The sequence below is a fragment of the Ursus americanus genome, chromosome 5 (genome assembly GCF_024610735.1).
Source record: "Ursus americanus isolate L20-20 chromosome 5, mUrsAme1.1.p, whole genome shotgun sequence".
Classification (NCBI taxonomy): domain Eukaryota; kingdom Metazoa; phylum Chordata; class Mammalia; order Carnivora; family Ursidae; genus Ursus; species Ursus americanus.
In genome coordinates this window covers 33609532-33623895 of record NC_142131.1, presented here as the reverse complement: position 1 = coordinate 33623895, position 14364 = coordinate 33609532, and the positions used below count along the sequence as shown (strand labels likewise).

General features: G+C 43.1%; 1 protein-coding gene across 4 annotated transcripts in view; it reads right to left on the bottom strand.

The window, feature by feature from the left end:
- Positions 1-7657: 7657 nt before the first annotated feature.
- The window catches only part of ZNF366 (zinc finger protein 366), a 69088-nt gene continuing 62381 nt past the window's right edge, over positions 7658-14364 (bottom strand). For all 4 annotated transcript variants that reach the window (XM_045809778.2, XM_087862085.1, XM_087862084.1 and 1 more), the window contains exon 5: positions 7658-11978. In XM_045809778.2, coding sequence (XP_045665734.1) covers positions 11410-11978 — 569 coding nt within the window. In that variant the 3' untranslated portion in view covers positions 7658-11409. The remainder of the gene's footprint in view (positions 11979-14364) is intronic.

The following is a 14364-nucleotide window of genomic DNA, read 5'->3' as shown; positions in this document are numbered from 1 at the left end:
CTGGGCTATTCAATTTCTATTTACAAGGAAAAAGCTCCAGTTCATCCTTTATTTTCTGTTGATATTCATGAGAAAAACACAAGGAGACGATAAAACTAAATATGGATCTCAGCATTAACAGCTGAACAGATGAAGGAATTTAAATGTGTTAATCTAAAAATTACGATCACAATGAGATACCACTTCATACCCATTAGAATGGCTGTTATCCAAAAAATGGAAAATTGCAAGTGTTGGAGAGATGGAGAAACATTGGAACATTTGTGTGTTGCTGGTGGGAATGTAAAATGGTGCAGCTACTGTGGAAAACAGCCTGGTGGTCCCTCAGAAAGTTACACATAGAATTACCATATGACCCAGCAATCCACTTTTAGGTATATACCCCAAAGAATTAAAAATAGGGCTCAAACACATCTTTCTCCACTACTGTTCCCGGCAGCATTGTTCACAATAGCCAAAAGGTAGAAACAACACAACTGCATGTTACAGGACAGGTGAATGGATAAATGGAAATGTGGTCTATACATTCCATGGAATATTATTCAGACTTAAAAAGGAATGAAATTTTGACCCATGCTACAACATGGATGGACCTTGAAAATATTAACGCTGAGTAAACTAAACCAGACACAAAGGACAACTATTGTATAATTCCACTTATATTATTTACAAGGAAAAAGCTCCAGTTTGTCTTTTATTTTGTTTATATTCATGAGAAAAACACAAGATTATAAAACTAAATATGGATCTCAGCATTAACAACTGAACAGATGAGGGGATCTAGTCACATTCATAGGGCCAGAAAGGAAAATACAGGTTACCAGGGGTCAGGGGGAGGGAGAGTGGGGAGTTAATGTTTAGTGGGTCCAGAGTTTCTGTTTGGGATGATGCAACAGTTCTGGAAATGGATAGTGGTGATAGTTACATGACATTATAAATGTACTTAATGCCACCGAGGTGCACACTTAAAAATGGTTAAAATGGTCATTTTTATGTTATGTATATTTTATCACCATAAAAAAGAATATATTGTAAAACCTGTGACTATATTAATTACTTTCACGGTGTTGTACAAACATCACCACCAGCTGCTATCACGTCCCTCAGAATAGGGCTTACATAGCCCAGAGGCAGGGGAAATGGGAGCTGCCAGTGTTCCCTGGCTACTCAGCTGGCCTTGAATAGCCTTCCTCAACCAGGAACACCAGGAACGGAGGAGAAGGGAACTGCCACTTGGCTTCCAAATTCCCTGGAATAGCTGTCCCACAACACAAGGAGGTGGGGGAAGGAGGTACTGTACTCACCAGCTGCCCCACTCAGTTCCTCTGTACTAAGCAGGGGTCTGGGGTGGTGAAACCGGCACCACGGCCTGGCCTCCTGCCCAGAGGTCTGCACAGAGCTAGGGAATTGGGAATTGCCATTTGGCTGTCAAGCTCACTGAGCTGATCTTCCAGAACATGGATCTGGATAGGTGGGATGGGTGCAGCCATGACTTTCACTCTCCCTCCTGAGTTTCTGTAGGTTTGGTTGAATAAATATTTCTTAAATTATTATAAGCCCTTTTTGGTCAGTCTCCAGAAATTTTGTATGATTGTCTTTGCTGACTTTTAATAGCTTATTAGATGTCTCTCTGGGTTTGAGGTTTCAGTGGGATCCTCACATGACCATTCAGGAAGCTCCTCCTTCTCTATAGAGTTTTAATTAACCTTAATGGAAAGATGCGTAGTTCTGAACAGCAGCATGTTCACAGGTTCCTTTGCAGGATCTTCCTTGCAACTTCACAAATCAATCTTATACCCTTTTTACAGTATCCCAAGGAGAAGCAGAGATAGTGGTCACATCCAATCTCAGGTTTGTCTAAAAACTTGGAGATGATGTGGTGGTGGGCAAGCCCTTTGCTCAGAGAGTGAACAGTCTGAATAAGGCAAAGGATTTGATTACATAAACCTGAGATCAAAAGTAAAGTGTCTCTGCAGGAAGGTAAGGGGATTAACAGCATGGAGGCATGCAGAGCTTTTGGAAAGACAAGCCCTTTGAAATCCACAAAATCATCTGTGTCTCAGATAGGGGCTTAGAGTGACTTCTGAGGGGATTAGACCCTGTCGGTGGTGCCTACTTCCTAGAGATGCATCATTACTCTCGATGATGTTTACGGAATGTCCCCTGAGAGGCTGGCATTGTAATGATCTCTTTCGAAGTCTCTGCCTAACCTTGCTTTGGTTTTTGCTTTTTCTTCCTTTAAAGACTCTGCTATTGCTGGGTATTTCATATTTCTTTTATTTTCAGCTGGTTTTTCAGGAAAAGAGGCAGTTCACTCAATGCCTTGTGTATACAATTTTGCAAAACCATGGCTAAGGATTTTAAATATTAGCTCGATTTGGATAATGTGCCACTCTAAGCGAAGCTGTTTTCTTCGCTAGACTTGAGACAGATTGGAAGGGAAGCTGTCCTTCAAGAACGGCAAATGACATAGCTATCATCTCTGCAAGTCCAGAATGATTAATAGATTTTACCTCATCCATCCCCTCTTCTGACAGACGTTGGAGAACAGTTTCATTATTGCTACTTTCTGGAAGAAGAAACAAAATTATTTGCCAGTATGCTTAAAATGATGAATTGCTAAAATGAAAGAAGTATCTTTATAATTCTTCTAGATGTCTCTTAATGTATCTCTTCATTTTCCTTCCAAAGACCATTTGTTTATTAAGATCTGCCCAGTGAAGCCTCGCAACGCGTATTGCAAATATCAGTTTAAAATGATTCTTCAGGTGTGATGCCAGAAATTTGAATAGCCCCTTTCGCAAGGCTTCTGTATGCTCCAGCATGTCTTTCCAAGCTCCCTCCTGTCGCCCCTTCCCTGCCCGAGGGCATTCTGAATACCAAAGCTTTCTGACTGGACAATGTTTGGGTCAAGTTCAGAGAGTGTTTTTGTGTTTCTTTCATCATCTAATGAGGATGGGGGGTGTGTGCTGTGGTCAGGAGAAGCACGTCTTAGGGAGGAAGGGCAAACTGAGATCTTTGGATTCAAAGACTGTGGCTCCATCACTTTCTCTTACATAAAAATTGTATTCATCCCACACTTCCTACCGCAAATCACTCTGGTACGACGACGTGACAATGCAGCAGATACACAAGGACTTTTCCCACATCACACTACAAACACAGCCACCCTCTCTGGGGAGCCAAAGAGAAACTTTTGGGCTTCCACTTCCCCTCCATTTGTTTGAAGGATCAAGAGAACACAGTTCCATTTTCAACAAAAATTAAAAAGGAAAATCATGAAAAGAACCAGCCTCCTCTTTTTTTCTCTCTCTTAATATATTGTTGCATCAAGGGAAGAGGAAGCAGTGAGCGCCACTGATACTGGGTCCCCCGGGACCCTATAAGGGTCACTCCCCAGCTATCAAATGAGCATGTCTTCCTCCACTTGCTCCAGCAAGTTTGCAATGGGCCTGGAAGTTACTTTTGGCTCAGCTCTGCTGTACAAAACTGTGAAATGGGGCAGACCTTCAGGGATTCAGGCTGTGTTCATACCTGGGTTTTCACGGGGAAGACGGTTTTTAGTTTTAAGGCTTTGGAGATTTGAAAAACCATTAGCCACGTTCCTGCCAGCCTCCATAGGCTTTGCTGGGAACTGTTTGTTTCTTAAGGACAGGATCCAATTCCTTCCGCACATTTTTGTGTTTTATTTCTTCTTAAGGTGCTGTCTGTGGTGCCATGGACCAAATTGATTTGGGGACTTAAAATATGACAACATCTCATTTATTCTGTATGGTTGCAGAAGAATGTGTGCACTGGATAAAAAATTTCCAGATGACTGTACTGTCACCCTTTGAAGAGCTTAAAAGGAACATGTTATTTGGAGTGCATCTAGTTAATAAATAGGAAAGTTCATTATTATTAACATGCATTATTTTGCTGGCTGCATCAGAGCTGTCCTCAGGGCCTACAGAGACAAAAAGGACTCTTTGCAGTGTCACTTATGGTCTTGGAGTTCAAGCGCCTTTCCTTGGTTTTTGGATTTCTAACTATGTGCTCATTTGTCCTCACTTCTGCCATTCCTTCCCAGGATCTGTGTCCGAGAAGCTTCACTGATTTCTTTGGTCCTATTTATTTCATCAGCAACTGTAACCCAGAACAAAACCCAGAGAAACCAGATGGGCTTAATTTTACATACATTACTTGGTAAATATGCTCTCTTGCCAACTGAGTAAAGAGCATGGGTTTTATGATAGCTCTGAGACTCTAATTCATCCCTTCTATCGTTATGTGAGGAGATGGACTTTGTATTAAGCAGCATTTTATTTTGTACTTAGAAAAATATACATTTTTGTTATTACGACAATTAGCCTTCTCTAGAACAAATCAACTGGGCCCCCAAAAGAGCTTTGGAACCATCCACTTCTAACTCTTCCTTGCTACCTCCTTAATCAAGGCCAATGTTATCTCTCACAGACTATTAAAACTGCTTCTTAATGGCCTCCCAACATCATCCTGGCTTCCTTCCAACCCATCCTCCACACTATAGCCAGAATGAGCTTTAGAACCTGTAAATCTCATCATTTCACCCCCCTTGCTCAGTGGCTTTCCATGTCAGCCTCTCCTTACGTCTCTCTCCCGCTGCTGCTCTGTGCCGTCACACTGTCTTCTCTCCTTGGTGCTCTTCCCTATACCACAGCCCTTTGCACATGCTGTCTGCTGTGTTTGGAATGCTCTTCCCCTGGTTTTCCCCATGGCTGGCTCCTTATATGCTTAAGCTTTCAAATTAAATGTCACTTTTTCAGAGAGATAATTCCTGACCACTCTAGTTAAAGTAGGTATTCACTATTATTCTCTTTGTAGGGTGGATGGACATATGAGAGTGAACACAAGAATGAAAATCTTTGTGTCACATGTTAACATCCACCAGGTAGCATGCACCATGGAAGAGACATTAAAAAATTAGGCAGACAATGACCTTGCCAGTTGACTTCAACCCTCTATCAACAGCCATTCTAGTGCTAAAACAAACAAACAAACAAAACATGAATGAAGTAGCCACAGTGGTAGATATGGAGGCTATACGTGTGCCCAACAGCATAAAGTACACTTACCAAGGCTGATCTAACTCTTATCACTACTGAATATCCAGCACTCCAGCAACAAAGACTGATGCTGACCTTCCAATATGGCACCATTGCTCAGGAAGATCAATCAGTCACTTAGTGAAAAGTTGACTATATTGAGTCCTTTCCATCTTGAAGATCCAGTGGTTTTTTTTTGTCATAGGAACAGACCCATACTTCCAAGGGTAGAGACAGGAGTGGACCCCCTTGTCAACACTCACAGTAACACAGAGTTATACTTCTCATCCCTGTATCTCTGGGTTCTGCAGTGTTAGAAATTCTCATCCTCTAAAAGGGAGACAACTTTCACTTAGGAATATAGCAAGGGTACCATTGAATTAGAAGCTACAGCTGCCAGCTGGGCATTTTTTGTTCCTTCTCTCCGGTGACCAGCAGACAAAGAATGGAGTCACCATTTTGGCAGAGGTAATCAACCCAATCATCAGGAGGGAGAAGGCTATTGTTACAAAATGTGTCATGGAGGAATACACGTGGAACCGAGGTAACCCCTTTGGGTTTCTTTTGGCACTTCCTTTCCCACTTGTGACTACAAATGAATACAGAAACCTTATTCGGAAAAGGGCATGTGTCTTAGTCCACTTGGGCAGCTATAACAAAATATCGTAGACTGGGTAGCTTAAGCAATACACATTTATTTCTCACAGTTCTGGAGGTTAGGAATTTCAAGATCAAGGTGTTGGCAGGTTCTGTATCTGGTGAGGGCCCACTTCCTGGTTTGCCTTCTTGCTGTGTCCTCACATGGTGAAGAAAGAGAGAGCCCTGGTTTTCTCCTCTTCTTGTAAGGGCACTAATCCCATCATGGAGGGCCCTCCATGTTCATTTCTTCATCTAAATCTAATTACCTCCCAAAGACCCTACCTCCAAATACTGTCACACTAGAGGTAAGGGCTTCAACATACAAATTTGAGGTGGGAGGACACAAATGTGTAATCCATAGCAACATGGTGGTCTGGGCTCAGACCGCTTGGGGATGAGACTCTGGATCACACTACTTGAAAAGCCACTGGGACTGGCAGAGGTGGTATCTGACAGTGACAGGGATCCAGACCGGTAATGGAGGAAGGAGAAGATGAGTATCAGCTGTGTCCTAGACTAATTACAGCAGTGGGTGCTAAAGTTTATCCCACTCATCTTCCTCTTCTAATTTTCCTTAGAAAGAGAGGCCCACTGGTATCCTGGAGGAGATGCTCCATGAATGTACATGAACAAGTGGACTGGAGTAATGTAAGGGGTGGACTGTCATAGACACAGGGATGAGTCAAACAGCGTCTCTTTAAGGAAGGGCTTATATCGAGCTGTTAGTCAGTAGTCGGCCTCTAGCCACTGGCTCCTTCAGCATCTGTGCCTGCTACAGAGTCACACCGTCCTGAGGTCATGCCCTTTCCAGGACAGCCCACACCTGGTGACTGAGCAGAGTGGGGTGAGGAAGGAGTGTGCAACTACCCAGGCATGTCTGCTCAACATGGCACAATTCTGATGGGCAATCTTTGCTGTGAGGCACCTGCTATGTTGAGTGAGGCTTGGTCAGGCCTGCATCACAGTTTGTCCTCTCTCTTTACTCAGCCTTCTTTCCTCCCCTTTCTTTTCGCTGGTGCTAATCCCTATTAAATATCTTGCACCCAGATTTGTCTCATCATCTACTTCCAAAGAAACCAACCTGGTGCATGCTATGGCAGCAAATGAGGAACTTGCTAACTAGGTCGTTTGGAGCAACTTATTTCACTCTGCTGAACCCCCATTTCTTCATTAGGAGAATAGAAATAACAACATTTGCCTCTCAGGGTTGTGCGAGGTTTGAATAAAATCAAGCGTGTGATCACCTGGCACCATGCTTGGCTTAGAACAGTGTCTGATATTTAAAAGGGAAGCCCTCTCAGAAATGGTGACTTTCCATGTCGACACAGCTTTGTGAGCTGAGAAGGGAGAGCTGGGTGTTCTGTCCTCTGGCCACTTTGTTGGTGATGATAATGGCAAATTCTTACATAGCACGCACCATGAGCCAGGCACTTTTCAAGTGTCTTGCATATATTAACTCATTTAACCTACAAACAACTTGGTGAGGAAGGTTCCTAATCTCATTTTATAGGTAAGGAAACAGAGGCACAGAGAGGTTCACAAACTGGTCACAGGTCCCAAAGATTGCAAGTAGGAGAGTTGGGCTTTGAACCCAGGAAGCGGACACCAGAACCTATGCTCATGCCCAGTATAGTACATGGCCTCTGGGTTCAACTTTATCCTACAAAGAACTTGACGCAGAATAAGGCAATCTTGCTGCTCACTTCCCACTTCCTCATGACACCCTTCCAGAACTAGTTTTTCTGAATGGAAAAGAAAAAGAGGATGAGGATGCAGATGGTCTGAGGTGCAGGAATCCTTTCTGAAGCCTTGAAGGAGGGAGAATCCAACATCTATCTCCCAGGGGTTGAAGCCCCAGAGGGAACCACCCTGGCAGAAGGGATGAGGGCAGGAGTGAGACACTGATAATGGCAGTTTCCTTGCAAAATTTCAGGTATTTACAAATAATCAACTCAGCCTTTTCAACATGTCTTTATTTGCTTAAATTAACAAAACATAGGTTACATGCTATTTTCAGGTAAACTGCTTTTTCACCGAAGCAGAAAGCGATATTCACAACTTGGGTTACTACATACTTGGAGTTTTAGTATTTAAATAGCAAGCCAGAATTCTGTACAAAATCAACATTTGGTGTAATGTTGTCCAAATATGCAAAGGATTTTAAATGTTAGCTCTGTTACATTTTGTTCCAGCAAAGCAGACAAAGATCATGATTCAAAATGCGATGTTATTATTTTATTAAATGCCTTTAGGGCTTAATAAATATAGTATGCACACTGGACTTTCTCATGCAGCTACTCATATACAAATATACCAGTTACCCTTGTGGGGTTATGAAAGGTCAGCCTCAGTCTCATGGCCAATGAGGAGTCAAATTTTTTAAAGAGAAAGAATTAAAGAAGAATTAGAAAGCAAAAAGAGGGAGGTAATCATAGGCCTGAATAAAAGGGATAAAAGAAAAATATGCCACTTGGCTGGTCAGTTGGCTATTTCAGAGTGACAGTGGTCAAAAGCCTGGAAAGCATTCAGTAGTGACCTTTTTCAGAATGTCACAAGAAGGCGAATGTTATGCTGCCCTAGCCCTTAGAGTGCTGATAACCTTGGATGGTTTTACCCCTTAATTCTCTCAGGGTGATCTCCATGGGCTGTCCTTCAGGTTTTCATTCTTGTTAATTAGTCCAGTAGGCAAGGTTGGCCAACCCTTCCCTTAGCTCCACACTTACGCATAGGTGTCCATATAATTTATCACCCAAACTGGGATACTTTTGAGAGTTGAGGTGATACTCTTAGTAATTATCCTGGTATAAACCAGGGTTGGTCCAGGCAAATCAGGGTGTTGGTCACTCAACAACATAAAAAACCATGACTTAAGCCTTAATTCTCACAAATTCAGTGTATATTTACCATCAGGCTAGATCTAATTAAGTCTCTCACACCCAGAGTCAAGAACTAAAAACAGGCTTTATAATACATTTCCTAACACTTTTTAAATTACTTTTCTTAGACATTTTTTTCTCCCTCAAAATGAAATTTTACTTGGAAGGCTAACACGAAAAACAGATGAAATGTGAGCCACTTTGAGTGACGTGGGTGTGAGCTGAGAGTTTCTCCTTCTCCCCTAGCAGCTTTGGAGGGGCCTAGGAGGGACCTCTGGCTCCTCAATCCACAATTTGGAAACCATCATTCTAGAACATACTCTCTCCAACTCAACATGAACTTGATCCTCAAACATTCCCACATGATTAATTTGGTGGGAAAAGACTAGAGCTTGCTATTCTAGATTTCCTGGTTCCAGCAAGGCATACCCAGAACCTATGTCTTCAACTACTATAGGCTACTGAAAGAATGAACTTGTAATAGGACCCCGAGAGCTGGAGGCCTCACAGACCATGCTGCCAGCCTCCTGCATGATTTTATCGGAGGCACTACTGAGCTATATCAATAATGAATGGAAGGCAATTTGCCTCTCCGAGGACTTGGGACAGTTTCCTGACATAGAGTTGTGCTTGTACCCATAGAAACCCACTCTATTCCCTTCAGCATCCCCTTTGCAGGAGCCTGACCTCAGGACACTGGTGGTGGTAGGAAACCCAAACAGCTTTGGCATTTGCAGGGGTGGCAAGGCTGAAAGAAAGAGCTTTAGGCGAGGGGGCAGGAGAAATGTTAGGGATTGACAAAGCCCACAGGGGGATGATTAGAAGTCGGTGAGGCTCAGGGGGAAGCACCTTGGCCAAGAGAAAAAGCGGGCATCCAGCAGTCAGAGATGGGCCAGGGCTTCTCAAGAAATGTACTGGAACTTCAAAAGGAGAGAAAGCAACACAATAAACAGTACCTAGCTCTACAAATAAGAGTTGAAACTACCAACCAAGAGGCAGTTTTTACATAAACATAGACACAGTACCAGAGGGTCACTGCTTATGGTCAGTCACAGGTCTGCGACATCCCATGAGCACCGCTTTACTTGGCACCCGTGCCTAAGGAGCGCCTACAGCTGGGTTCAACTCACCCATGACAGTCAACGCCACTCACTAGAATCATGATTCAAGCATCTAGGAAGAAATAATGAGTCACTGTAGGCTGGCTATGTATTTTTAAACATATTAAGTGACCATAAACATCACAGGCATCATCTTCTAATACAAGGAATGTGTGTTTATACAGTGTGTGTGTGTGTGTGTGTGTGAGAGAGAGAGAGAGTGTGTGCACATGTGTGCATGTGTTTGTGTCCTTGTGAGGCTCTTACAGAACAAGTAAGAAGCTCTAAGTCAACAGTATGATTTCAAAGTCTCCTGCTCTATAGTTTAATGAGTCTGAAGCCAGAAACACGTATTTATGGATTCCAAGGGAGGGGTCTTGGGAGCCACCATATTAGCTGAGTCAGTTTTTCTCAATCCCGGCCGCACAGAAGAATCACCTGGAGGAATCTTTTAAAAAATACCAAAGTTGGGGCGCCTGGGTGGCACAGCGGTTAAACGTCTGCCTTCGGCTCAGGGTGTGATCCCGGCGTTGTGGGATCGAGCCCCACATCAGGCTCCTCCATTATGAGCCTGCTTCTTCCTCTCCCACTCCCCCTGCTTGTGTTCCCTCTCTCACTGGCTGTCTCTATCTCGGTTAAATAAATAAAATCTTAAAAAAAAAAAAAAAAAAAACCAAAGTTGGGGCTCCACTCTAGACCAAATTAAATCACAATCTCAGAGGTCGAGGCCTCAGCATTGGTGTTTTTTTTTCAAGTTCCTCTAGATGATTCTAACGTGCAGGCAGCATTGAGAACAGTGCAGAACTTCCCTTACCAGTAATTAGCTCATGGTTATTCGAATATTCTAAATAAGCAGCACTTAGATTGCAAGACTTCCTCCCCACACCCCTAGCTCCAGCACTGAGGGGAAAGCCGCTGCTCATAAGGCGACAACTCCTCCTGCAGCTACTTTATGGGGCACAGGGCCTCAGAGCAAGGTCACCAAGGAAGGAGCTCTGCTCAGGACACAAGGGGTTAGCCTGCAGACGCTGACCACTTTGGGGCCATCTGAAAATACGCTCCAAGTGCCACATCTGATGAAGGGAGCTGATGCGGATCAAAGCAGACCCAGGCAGGAATCTAAGTACTGCTGGTTTTTCATTAGTTAAAATTATTCATATTTTCTTGAAATTCTCTCTTATATTTGCAGCAACTACTTGAGAATATCCTCTTCAATACCTCACTCTCCTTGTCGTTTCTGGTATGTTGGATTATTTAATAAAGGTGATTTTCATATATACAACTACTAATGTTTTCATCTACCTGGAAAAATATTATAACTTCCACACATGCAACTAAATCATCATTAATAAGGTAACATGTCAAGCACCATATTTTTGCAACTAAAAAGAAGTTTACCATGTACTGCATATTAGTCAGAGGAAAACAGAATTTCTAAAAGCACCTGAGCATCAGCTTACGATTAGGTATCTGGAATACGTACAGTCTGTTATACTGGAGATGCATAAAAGAGCACTGAGGAGGACCCTGCATGTGTGGTAGAAATCAAGGGCCCAAGGAGTGACCTGAGAAGCGTTTACATTACTGAGGACAAATCCCTGCTCATTTAATCTGAGCCATTTTTAAAGATTTGCACCATTCGCCAGTCTCCAGCAAATGACAGCTCACGCAGAAAGCTATATTTGAACTGCCTAATTCTCATTTTCCAAATGCAATTTTAAAACTGTCCACTTAGATACCTAAAAGCACTGCTTGTTTTTCCATTTTCCTCTCCAGTAATTCTTTTAAACTCTCATCTCTGTGCTTGAAGTACAAGTAATCGGAAAAGGAGGGGCCCCGCCGGGCACTCTGCAGAGCCCTGAGGCGGAGACACTCTTCTCTGCAGGCGAATTCTCTCTCTTGGCTGCCCTCTGCCCCGAGGCTGTCCTTGCTCCTCTCCTGGTGCTCTCCTTTGGGCTTGTCCTCCTCCTCCTCTTCCTCCTCCTCCTCCTCCTCCTCCTCCTCCTCCTCACAGGTGTCTTTGAGTGCCCTGGGAGACTGCTCAGGCTGGGTGGGTAGATCGTGGGGTGTGAGGGGCTGCCTGCTCTGGGGGGCCAGGCCCGGGCTGTCTCGCCCCACCTCATAGCTGTTGTCCTCCTCCTCTTCCTCATGGCAGGAGCTGCCCCGGGCGCTCTCCCCATCTGACTGGAACACTGGCCCCTTTGCCCCACGCTTCTGGGAAAGGTCAAAGGGCTCATCCTGCTCCAGACTCCTCAGCACTCCCGCCGTCTGGGCCAGGGCAATTCTCCCCCTTCCAAAACCTGTGAGAGCAAAAGCAACATTCAGCCCCAGGAAAAGCTGTGAGAATGGGACATTGGGTGGTACCCAGGGCCATTTAATATAGTTTGATTTTACATTTTAAAAATAAATTCCCAGGGGCGCCTGGGTGGCTCAGTCGGTTAAGCATCCGACTCTTGATTTCAGCTCAGGTCTTGATCTCAGGGTCGTGAATTCAAGCCCCACACTGTTTATGGAGCCTAGTTAAAAAAAATTAAATTAAAATTAAAAATTTTTAAAAATTAAAATAAATTCCCAGTAAGGCTGTGGAGAGATGGGCCTTGTCACAGATGTAGTTTACATCAGTATAACTCCTTTAAGGTAAATTTGGCAACATGTACCAAAAGCTTAAAATAAGCTTAGGGGCGCCTGGGTGGCACAGCGGTTAAGCGTCTGCCTTCGGCTCAGGGCGTGATCCCGGCGTTGTGGGATCGAGCCCCACATCAGGCTCCTCCGCTATGAGCCTGCTTCTTCCTCTCCCACTCCCCCTGCTTGTGTTCCCTCTCTCGCTGGCTGTCTCTGTCTCTGTTGAATAAATAAATAAAAAATCTTTAAAAAAATAAAAAATAAATAAAATAAAATAAAATAAAATAAGCTTAGCTCTGACTGAGCAATTATACCATTGAGAATTTAAACTATGAAAATAGTCAGACAGGTGCACAAAGTGTATAAGGATGCTCATCACATTTTTTTTGCAGTGAAACTGAAATGATAGAGGTTTGTTTAGATAAATAATACAATGAACCTCGTGTAGAAGATGTAGAGACCTACTGATAGCCATAAAAAAGTATTCTATATATTTTAAGTAAAAAACGTATATTTATCATATATGTTTATAGTGTAGTCCCAATTTTATCTATCTTTATCAAAAAATATCTAAAAGAATTTATGTCAAAATCTCAAACATCAGGTGATTCTGACATTTTTCTTTTCACTTCTAATATATTTCTTATTATTTTCAGTGAGCATATATTTTACCATAAGAAAAAAGTAAAACCATAACAAATGTATTTTCATCTTGAAAAAAATATGTATACCATTTGGGGCCAAGGAAGCCTCTCCATAACTGGGCCTCTAAGCAGAGATAGAGAGGGCACAGAGAGATCCAAAACCCCTGTGTCTAACCACGAGTATCCCTGTGGTTGGGCACAGTAATGCGAAAGGGTCTCACTTTTAGTTTCAGTTTGAGGGCCCTGCAGGGAGGGACTTTCAGGAGCCAACAAACACATGGTAACACTACACCTGATTTGATCTTGAAGGTCTCTGCTCCTGGTGAGCCAGCAGTCAGGCTCTGAGGAGGAGGTGGGGACAATCAGGCTCCCAGGGTGGGGGCACATAAAAGAGGCAGGTGTCCAACTCAGCCTGCCTTATGATATTGTCAGGCAATGAAGCTGTCTTTAGCTTTAATCATAGAAGGGGCACGGGGAGGATCTTTTTAATCTGAGTCATGATTTTTGAGCCATTTCAAACACTAGAGTGAAAAAGTGCTAACACCTTTTGTAGATGAAAACATTTAAATTGTTGAAAGCCTGTTAACTTTCAAAGCATCTCTCTGATATATAGTGATGCTCTTTATTTTCCCAAAAGAATGACAGAGTCGTTAAGTGCCTTTTAGGATTTGAGCCCCCATATGGGGTAAGACACAGTGACCAGGTTAGGCTTTCAAATGGAGGACTGTCTCCTCATTGCCTCCTGTCCCCAGCCCCAATGATTGAACAAACTTCATCTATTCCGGAAAAATCCAGGCCTATGTTGAAAATTGGCTCAGGCAACTAGAGCTGCAAAGAATAATTCAGGAGAAAACCAATCTCAGGGAAAGAAAACTGCTTTTGTTTTTTAACTAGAATTTTTTCAGAGCTTTTGCATAAACTCTAGGCTTTGTTTTGTGATCACCACAGCTCCCTGTCACTCAGGAGCAGTGTAAGCTCAGTGGGTACTGTGAAAAATAGGAAAACTATAATCATTCTGTTTCATGCTGTGGGTATGTGTGTATATTGTATTTATGAATACGTGTGCCTATTTGACCACCTCTCTGAGAAGGGTAGGAGAAGCGACCAACAGGAACCAATCACCCCGTGTGTTCACCTAGTGTAGTGAGCGCCAGCTTCATTCAGAAATACTGGAGTTGGAATCCCAGTTCTGCCTTCAGACTTGGTGTTTGACATCGAAAAGTTTATAACGCCTCTTGGTCTTGGTCTCCTCTTATATAACATGGGAATAACACAGGCTATTTTGTGAAATTGTGGTCACAAACAATAGTATTTCTAAAGTGCATAGCCCTGTGCTTTAGTCACACCAGTATCAGAAAACAGAAGTTCATAGGATTTTTAAAGTTACATATGCATGTGTCTGCTCTCCCTGCACACAGAC